The sequence below is a fragment of the Nicotiana attenuata genome, chromosome 2, assembly GCF_001879085.1.
Source record: "Nicotiana attenuata strain UT chromosome 2, NIATTr2, whole genome shotgun sequence".
In the NCBI taxonomy this organism is placed as follows: domain Eukaryota; kingdom Viridiplantae; phylum Streptophyta; class Magnoliopsida; order Solanales; family Solanaceae; genus Nicotiana; species Nicotiana attenuata.
Window position 1 is genome coordinate 63,034 of NC_031990.1, and position 10,272 is coordinate 73,305.

General features: G+C 37.4%; 1 protein-coding gene across 1 annotated transcript; it reads right to left on the reverse strand.

Moving 5' to 3' along the window:
- LOC109242678 lies at positions 2,762-6,663 on the reverse strand. The gene is made up of 5 exons (XM_019409520.1): positions 6,441-6,663; positions 4,417-4,459; positions 4,214-4,305; positions 4,011-4,122; positions 2,762-3,019 (listed from the first exon to the last, which is right to left on the reverse strand). The coding sequence occupies exons 1-4, from the start codon at positions 6,504-6,506 to the stop codon at positions 4,012-4,014; spliced, it is 312 nt and encodes a 103-aa protein (XP_019265065.1). The 5' UTR covers positions 6,507-6,663; the 3' UTR covers positions 2,762-3,019; position 4,011.

Genomic DNA, 10,272 nt, shown 5'->3' on the forward strand with positions numbered 1-10,272 from the left:
AAAAAAAACTTGAGGTTGAATGGTTTGAACGACTGAAGCTTGACCTCGGATCCAAGATTTGAGTGAGTCTGGGCATATTCGAAGGATGTTGTTGACATATCAGGCATGAGGGAGGCATGGGGGTCATGGGGTGTTGTTTTGGGGTGGTTTGAAGGCGGCGCCGCCTTGGGCGGCGGAGGTGGCGCCTAGGGTTTTGGCTATTCGAGGGAATCGACTGGGATTCGAGGGAAATAGATTGGGGGTTTGGAATGGGGAGGGTGAGAGGACATCATGGTGTAAATTTGGTGGTATTTGGTGGCCGGCTGCCGGCGGAGGCGATTTCCGGCCGGTGGTTCGCGGTGGTTCACGATGGTTCACGGTAAGGAGTTCTCTAGGGTATGGAAACGGTGAGAAGGGGGGTAGGGGAGGGGTGTTCAGACAATTAAATATTAATGACTCCCGACTTCTGAGCCGTTGGATCGCCCAACCTCGACGGCTCAGATCTGCTAACGACGAAACGGTGTCGTTTGGTTGTAACGGGAGACGGGTCGGTATTGGGGTATGGATTTGGGCTGGGGTTTGATTTGGTTTTTTTTGGGGGGGGGGGGGGAATCCGTTTGGGCTTGGAGAAGGGTGAATGAATTTTGGCCCAAAAAAATCTATTTCTTCATCTCCTTTTGAAATCTCCTTTTATTTTCAAATTCTTTTTGATTTCTTTTCAAAATAAAACTAGGATAAAATCTAAGCTAATTCCTAAATGCAATTAACCCTACCACATTGCACTAATTAACTAACAATTATCAACAAACTAATGAAAACCCAATTTCCCAAGAATTCCAAACTAAAATTAAAAGTGCAACAATAAATTATTTTTGTGATTTTCACCAATTTATAAAACAATTAATTTGTTAATTAATCCTAAAATGCAAAGTTAAATCGTAAATGCAAATGCGATATATATTTTTTATATTTTTCACTAATTAAAAAGCACAAACAAATGCAAACGATTAACAGAAAAATGCCACCAAAATTCACAAAATTGAAAATAATGAATAGAAATTTTGTTTGAAATTATAGGAATAATTCATATAGGGCAAAAATCACGTGCTCACAAACCTCATATTTTCGCAGCCTAGATAACAATTTTATTTGTGTTTGAGATCAATCTTATTTAAGAACAGCTGATTGGGATGTAATCAAGCTGAGATTGTAAATATTTACTTGGAAGAAGAAGAAGGTACAGAGGGAACAAAAAGGGAGGGGGGTGGGTACGGGAAAGAACAGAAAGAGACCTTTTTTTTTTTACTTATTTTATTTTTATTCTTATTTAATTGATTTTTTCTTCTTATTTTAATTATTTCTGGTTCAAAATGTTCATATTCACGCTCATTATCCGCGTGAATTACACTCACTTTGTCCGGCTCAACCATTATGTTGCCACATGTGCTTGGTCAACGGTCAGAGGGGTTTAAATAATAGGCTTTGATCAAGTTAAAGTGTCTGGATGAAAACAAGTGAAGTAGGAGGACCGGCATGACAAAGTGGGACAAGTATAAGTGCCGTTTAGGCCATTCTGCCATCAAACATTGATTTATAGTTAGGCGCAGATTTGTGACATCAGATAACTGTTATAGTTTCCTGAGCCGAGGGTCTTCCGGAAACAGCCTCACTACCCTCTTAAGGTAGGGTTAAGGTCTGCATACACTCTACCCTCCCCAAACCCCACTAGTGAGATTATATTGGGTTTGTTTTTGTTGTTGTAGATAACTGTAATAGTTCTCCTTTATGAAAATGTTCAAAAATAATGAGAAGAATTCGACTTTTTATACAAAATTTCTTGTGTTATTTTAATTAGAAGATGGCACAAGTGTGGATGAGTGGAAAAAAATAAAGATTTTTCATCATTTTATTGACGAGATTTTCTGAAGGGAGCCTTGGCGTAGCTGGTAAAGTTGTTGTCATGTGACTAGAAGGTCATAGGTTCGAGCTGTGGAAACAACCTTTTGCAAAAAATATAGGATAAAACTGTGTACGATAGAACCTTGTGGTCCAACCCTTCCCCGGATCCCCACATAACGGAAGCTTAGTGCATCGGACTGCCCTTTATGACGAGATTTTCTATAACAGTTGAGATGGAGTAAGTATATAGTTTTCTTAAAAGAGTGGTCCTTATATAATCCTCAAAAGAAAAGATTCTCACTCTTCCCATTCAAAAGAAACTCTCGTGTATGGAACATATAACATCAATATAGACAACCAGAAAAATGCACCTTCAAAAAAAAAAAAAAAAAGCCTTAAGTACACATTCTATATCCTGTCAGTGTGGAATTACTTCTATTAGATTTCTTGTTTAACTATAGTTCACGGATCAGGTTCACCTAACATAGTATAATTTTGATAAGCAATTTGAATTTACTAAATGTTAGTAATAGAAATGAGCATAATTAAGTTAAGACCTGAGTCTTAATATCCACGGATGGTAAGATATAGACAACTAAAAAGCTTCTCTTTTTTGGGTTTTAATTGAATATTGTTATTATAACCGAGAAATTCTCGACGCAAACTAAGTCAATAATAAGCCTGCATCTCTATCCTTCGCTTGAATACTAGGTTTTTGTTGCAACAGAGTTCGAACTCGTGATGTGCGTCTAATCCACACATCATGCACTGTGTTCTTACCACTAGTCCAAAGTCCTAAGAGCATTTGGTTGAACGCTTATGCCAAAAACTTGAACAGATTTTGCAGAAGTTTTCGAACATAAACGACATCTAAACAGTTTGATGTGCCACTGGAAAAAAATTGATATAGCATGAATTAAAAACAGCAGTTAAAATAGAAGTTCAGACGTCCTCAAATTTTCCACAATTTTCACACTTAATTCTACCTTTTTCCTTCAAGCTCATGTACTAAAGAATCAACAGTTTAAAATATATCCTTTGCTAGCATGCAAGACATGCAACTAACTTATGGAAGTAAAATAGCTAACATCCTGGAACATGTTTGGGACCAAGATCAAACTGTAGCTTTAGGAAGAACAACCTGCGATAAGGGAAAAAATCATGACACATTAGCACGATGACGAGTATAAGCTAGTTCAGCTTAAGATATTTTCAAGCAAACGAGAACCTATTGATAGCATCATTGAACGTGGGATGCCTTGTGCACCAGACTACCCTTTATACGTGTGCAGCTGTCTTGACAGCAGCAAAGACAGGGCAACTTGCACAAAGTCTATTTTCCAACTCTTCTTGACTTTTTATGAATATGGTGTCCGAGGTAACTTGCACATTTCGACTATTTCACCTGGTACTGATACAAACGTGGGTAACTCTGCCACCTAACATTCTTTTGTCTCTATTGGAATTGGAAACCTTGTCTCCCATAGTTTTCATCTCACTTTATCGACCGCTAGCCCACACCCCTTGGCGCTTGAGTGCTCTAGTTTCCAACTTACTATCCAAATAATTGCTTATTTTACAAGTTGTTTTGTGATTAACAAAAATGAAATCTAGCCCTTGTCCTGAGTCACATTAATAATAGTTACAAATGTGCATTTTTTTCATTACAGAGGGAGCATACATGCAGTTACTCACCTTTTGACTTGCTGCTAGCAGCAAGGCAAAAGAATGTTGGAATATGCGACCGTCTCATCTAAAAACTTAAATTCTTAAAGAGTACATTTTAATTTACTTAAAGTTTTCAACACACCTCCGCACGTGCGAGCCTAATTCTTTTTCATATGTCAAGCACGTGAATATTCTTTTTTGATTGGATTGTGGTGAGACTTGAACTCAGGACCTATGTTTGTTCTAATACAAATGTCGGAGTTGTGTGATCATCTCATCTAAAAGCTTAAGCTCTTAAAGAGAGTTCATTTTTATTTACTTTAATTACATTTCAACAAAGATTATGTAATAACTTGTGGATATCACGTGTATATAACCTCCGGAAGCAACAACAACAACAACAACAATACCCAATGATTTCCCTGGGGTCTGGGTAAGCACTATAGCAGCAAAAAGTTTTATACCTCACTTTGGCGCCAACTTGCTAAGAGCCTCCTCTAGGTTTCGAACAAGATGTTTGATTTGATATTTGAGCTTTGCATTATCTGAAGTAAGTTCTTCCACCTTTTTATGTGCCTGAAATAAATTTAAGAGAAAAAACGGAATCTTTAATTTGCTCCATTGCCATTTTCCGAAAAGGATGAAGAATTGAAATCCAAATCTCCACCTTTTCTTTTTTTGCTTTGAGCTCAGCTGTGACATCTTTCAGTTTTGATTGGAGTTCAGCAACTGTTCTCTCTAATTCCTCAATTCTAGAATCTGAAAAACCATCAAAATGCACATAAACATGAAAAAGCACCAGAGTGCTCCTCAGGTTTACACAGATGGGAAAACTTGTGAATTAGAATCATGATTGAAGGCTTCACCCACCTGTCTTACTAGCAACTGAAATTTCAAGTCTTGCCAATCGTTCCTTCATTCAAAGAAAGTGTCTTTAGTATCATCTGATGGTCATAAAACGAGAAAAAGTTGCACACACACACACACATGTATATATAGTCAACCTCTCTCTAACAACCTCGTTTGTTCCGATATTTTTTGGCTGCTATAATGAAGTGCTATTATAAAAATATATATTATAACATAACATATAATCAGTTCCAAGAAAAACTTGGCTTTTATAGTGAATGACTGTTATATAGGAATGCTGTTACAGAGAGATCTGACTGTATACTTAATCTATTAGGCATTTTCTGTTAGTAGCAGCCGTGTAAAAACCTAATTTAGGATATAATCTCAATGTTTACCTATAGAATCGAGCCGTATAAATGTGCAAATGATAGAGTTGGACTCTAAGAAAGGAAAGCAGGTCAAGAGGCCATAAAATTTTAGATAATTGCAACGTGCGGCTATATATTGCACAACATATGTCCATATGTTCGTAAACGGTTGGAGAGGCATAATTAGAATGTATCCTAGATTCTTCGGGAAAAATCACCGGGATAACGGTGTTAGCTATTAGTTTAGGCAGTTCCTACTTCCTAGTGCATACCATGGAACAGTCGGTATAAGCCTTCAGGCAGTAACTTCAAATCCACTCTTCATTGGAAGAACAACATAATGTATGGAACTGACTTCAAGATGCACAAGGCCAAACGATCAGAGGCGGATCTAGGATTTTAATTCTACGGGTTCAATATCTAAATTTTTTAGCATTGAACCCATTATACTTTTAAAGTTAGGGGTTCATATGTACTATTTATTATAATTTTAGTAATTTTTACACATAAATTTATGCTCCGATTTATTCTTTTGGATTTGCTGTCGGCCTGCCCTTAACACTTGTTTATATAAGGGCAGGTCTATATCGTCTGATTTCTCATTGCTTCTGTGGTTTCCTCCTGTCTCCCCTTCCAGTTTTGTTCATTTTCTTCTTTTTGTGCAGCCGATTCGCCGTCTTTGAGCAGTCGATTCACCGCTATTTTTTGTCTGTTTTAAGCCGATTCGCCACTATTTTAGATTACTTACGTAATCTCTTATGTCGAAAGTACTGGGTTTAGTTGAACAGAGTAACTCTATGTTGCATCCGTCACTGCAAACGATGGATACAACTAACGAACTAAAGAATAGACTTGTACGGGCTCAGAATATATCAAAAACTGAAAGAAAAAATCACAGAATCCAAAAACAATTGCACCCTGGTAGAAAGGAAAGCATGGAACTTTATGCTAGTAGATGGAAAATTTTTATCGACATTGGGCGTATGCACCAAGCAACTGAATAAAATACATGTCTTGCGCAAAAACTTCTTTCACTTAACCATGATGAAGCAATATGTATTTTAAGTTTAACTTGTGACTTTATGGCTAAACTGCTATTTTATTTTATTTTCGCGGTAAAGTACAAAAACAACTATGCCTTAGTCCCGAACAAGTTGGGGTCGGCACTCGGCTATATAAATCCTCACTCTCCATTTAAGCTCAACTCATGTCATCATTATACCAATAACACGTGTCATGTCCTAAAGATATTTGTATTATAAGGATTCATCATGAATTGACAAATTTTACAGTGGCTGCCAATCTACTGCAACCTTTTTCCTTTATCCGAGCTCGGGACCGGCAGTAGGAGCAAGCTCACCGGGGGGGGGGGGGGGGGGGGGAGAGCGCATTAAAACTAAAGTATAACAGCATAAGTTAAACTTCAGATAACAATGAATACAAGTAAAGCAAAGACTTAAATAAGCTCAGAATGTAACAAAATTGAAAGAAAATTCAAAACCCAGAAATCATTGAATCCTATCAAAAGGAAAGCATAGAACTTTCACATTAATATCCATTAAAACATTAGATCTTACAGAAGGGAAAAAGCACAAAACTTGAACAAAAACAACACTGAACAAGAAATATAAATTATATTAAAGAATTGATGTAAGAATGAGCTGAGATTAAAACCTCAGCCTCTGAAGCTCTCTGGTAAAAGGGTTTTAAGGTTTCTTCAAGATTATTTGAATCCGCCATTTTTTGTTCAAAAATCAAAGCGCCGTAGCTGAGGGAGATTTTGCAAATCAGCTTTCTCAGAAAACGTAAGCATTAGCCAATAGAATCTTGCCTTTAGTAAGAGGAATTTTGTTTTCCTTTTTCTTTGGCCTTTAGGGGTCGTTTGGTTACCTCATGGGTTAGAGTTTGAGATTGTTTTTATCTGTGTTTGATCCGAGGCGGACCTATGTATGGGTCACCGGGCCAATTAACTCGGCAAAAGTTCTAGGTATACATGTGCATATATGTTGAAAATGGTTATATATTTTGCCTGAAACCTTTAAGATCAAAAGTCCGATAGGCAACTCGTTGAGCAGTCCGCTCATATGCTCTCGCCACCTTCAAATCCTGGGTCCGTATTTGATTATAGCTATTAGTTAGTACCGACTAAAATTTTATATCAAAATCTTTGTGCTAACTATCCACTTTAGAAGTGGAATAACAATCTTGGGATTATAATTCCCGAATTATTAATCCCTAGATATCCTATTTCTGGAACCAAACAGCCCCTTATGGTTTTACTAGTACCATTGCTTTTTTTGTTTTTTGGGGTTGGTTCGAGATACTAGTACAAGTACATACCATATTGTTTTTGAGATTTTCTTATTTTTACCATTCCAAAAAGCGAATTTAACTTATTTAAACTAACGGTTTAAAAGGAAAAATTAAGTCACACCTACTATCAAATTTTGAGACAGATGGAAAAAAAAAAGTTTCACAAAACAAATTGTGTACACAAAGAAGTATAAAATTGTGTAAAAAATTCTTTTAGTGACGATGTACGTAACTTAAATTCAAAGAAAAAAGGAGAAAAAGGATTCTCTCTCGAAGTATATTTTTGCCTTTATTACAATTTAGGTTTATTTTGTAACAAAGACAATTTTGTCAACCATTATTTGATTTTGCTTCTTTTTTTTTTTTGGTAATAAACGATTTATTCATACAACAACAACTAAGAGTTATTACAACTAGAGCTCAGTCTAGGTAACATCGTGCCTAGACTGTCTCTTTTTAGTACATGAATAACAAAAACAGGCGGAACAGCATAAGTTTGCAAGGTACAAAAAGTGTCCAGGCTGCAACCATTTTTAGCTAACAGGTCCGCTACTCCATTAGCCTCTCTAAAAACGTGCTTCAGCTGTGGATCATTCGCCTTTCGTAATAGGTACCTGCAGTCATCAATCAAATTTTGGTAGAGACAGTTATTAGATTTTAGGAGGTTTAATAGTTCCAAACAGTCCGTCTCTATTACTAGTGGAAAGAGTTTTTCTGTTAGTGTTAGTTTGACTCCACGGAGGAGGGCCAGGATTTCCATATATATGTTAGTAGCATGGTCGAATCCCATATTGAACCCTAAAATCCATCGACCCCTTTCGTCTCTAAACACCCCTCCTATTCCTCCCACTCCTGGATTTCCCACACAAGAGCCATCGATATTCGGTTTATAAAGGGCTGGGGTTGGCGGGTTCCCATTTTACAAGGATAATTTTCTTGGGTGGTTTTAAGCAACTATTTTTTGCCATGTAGAGGAATTCCATTGCTTTACTGATGGGTTGACTTTTGGTGATAGGGGTTTTAATTCCTCGAAAGAGGATCCCATTTCTGAAGTTCCATATATGCCATAGGAGGAATGGGAGAAGTCTGCCCAGCGTAGGTAATTGTTAAAAAAATCCCTGGACAAGAGTTTATTTTTGAGCCAATTATGTAGGGTATCTTTTCCTACGGGATTCTGAGAGAAAGGATGTTTTGTATTGATTTGATCCCAAATTTGTCTAGAGTAATTGCAACGGAAGAAGATATGTTTTATGTCCTCAGTTTCGCTGTTGCAAATGTTACAAGTGTCTTCGTGGCAAATCCCTCTTTTTTTTAGCATGTCCTTAGTGGGTAACCTATCCCAAAAGATTATCCACAAGAAATATTTTAATTTGTTTAGGGAGTTGATTTTCCAGAGACAGGCTAAGTTTTTTTTCCATTTCCTATGGATTCTGAGACAGCTTCATATGCAGCTTTAACTGAGAAATAGTTGTGACCCTTAGAGTTCCAAGTGTATCCGTAGTGGGACTGGTTTGTTTTATGTAGGTGCATTTTATCTTAGATACTATGTCCGGGAGGAGTTCAAATGATAAGTTTCTAAGGTCGAACATTCCGTTTTTAATAACGCAGGAGAGATTTTGGTCAAGCTCTCCAGCTGGGATGGGGTCCTGGATGGAATCTCTAAGTGCTCCTAATTGATTTATCCATTTATCGCGCCACAGGTTGATGGTTGTTCCATCACCTAATAGCCATTTGGTGTTGACGTTGCAAATTTCAGCACCCTTCCTAATTACTCTCCAAGTGTGGGAACCTATATTCTTGCTTTTCCTATGGTTATATTTACTATAGATAGTTTTGGCCCATAGGTCATCTTTCTCTTTTCTATATCTCCAAGCTAACGCTGCATTGAAAGAGGAGTTTTTCCAATGGGTGTTAGGAATACCTAGGCCCCCTTATTTTTTAGGCATCGTGACTATGCTCCATTTTACAAGATGGCATTTTTTCCTCCGTGCTGCCCCATAGGAAGTTCCTTTGAATGGAATCTATCTTGTTGAGGGTTGCTTTGGGGAGATCATAAATCTGCATGACGTGGTTCGGGATTGCGGCTAGGGTGGCTTTTATGAGGGTTGTCCTACCTGCCATATTAAGGAACTTAGTTTTTCAGCCTGTTAGTCTATTATTCAGCTTGTCTAGGATAAATCGAAAGTCCTTTTTTGTAGGATTGGTATTGGGCATAGGGAAGCCTAGGTACTTACCGAAGTTATTAGTATATCTCATTGAGAAACAGTTGCTAATATGATCTTTTTGGCCCTTAGGGGTATTCCTGGAGAACACAATTTTTGATTTTCCAAAATTGATAGATTGCCCAGAAGCATTGCAGAATTTGTTGATAATGTCTATGATAGAGTTATAGCTTTTTTTGGTTGGCTTCAGCTAGGAGGATAAGATCATCGGCAAAGAACAGGTGGCACAACTCCGGGCTTTTGGGAGTTATTTTTACTGGAGTCCATCTACAACAGTCTATTTCGTGATCGATTAACCTAGAGAGCATTTCCATACAAATGATAAAAATATACGGGGATAGGGGGTCCCCCTGTCTAATACCCCTAGATGGTTCAAAAAAATCAGTTCTAGATCCATTGATAAGTATAGCCGTGGTGGTAGTAGAGATGCAGGACATTATAAGATCAACGAGATCAGGAGGAAAGTTTAGAGAGTTTAGGGAAAATCTAACAAAAGACCATTCAATTTTATCGAAGGCTTTTTCCAGATCTATTTTAATCATCATTTTTGACTTTTTCCCTTTAGTTTTCCTGAAGTGGTTTAGGACCTCATTTATAATTAGGGCATTAGGGATGAGAGTGGGCAGGAGTGTTTTAATGCGGTTAGCAATAATCTTAGTGACGACCTTATAGGCTGTGTTACAAAGGCTTGTAGGTCTAAACTGCCTGATAGTTTTAGCATTTTGACATTTAGGTATTAGACAGACTAAGGTGTTATTCATGCTTTTAAGCATTTTTTTTGATACGAAGGAATCTTGGCAAAAGTTAATGAGATGGTTGCTTATCTCCTTCCAGTATTTTTGGTAGAAGAAGGGGTGAAGCCCATCCAGCCCCGGAGCTTTATAGGGTTAAAAAGAATCTAATGCCCTTTTTATTTCTTCTGTAGAGGGAATACTACTAAGGTATGGATGGTCCTGGTCACTAATTTTAGA

Excerpts from the sequence above, each read along its gene's own strand:
- LOC109242678 (XM_019409520.1), bottom strand. The coding sequence starts at position 6,506 with ATGGCGGATTCAAATAATCTTGAAGAAACCTTAAAACCCTTTTACCAG. Across the intron at positions 4,460-6,440 it reads AGAGAGCTTCAGAGGCTGAG|GAACGATTGGCAAGACTTGA; the intron begins GTTTTAATCTCA and ends CTTTGAATGAAG. Across the intron at positions 4,306-4,416 it reads TTCAGTTGCTAGTAAGACAG|ATTCTAGAATTGAGGAATTA; the intron begins GTGGGTGAAGCC and ends ATGGTTTTTCAG.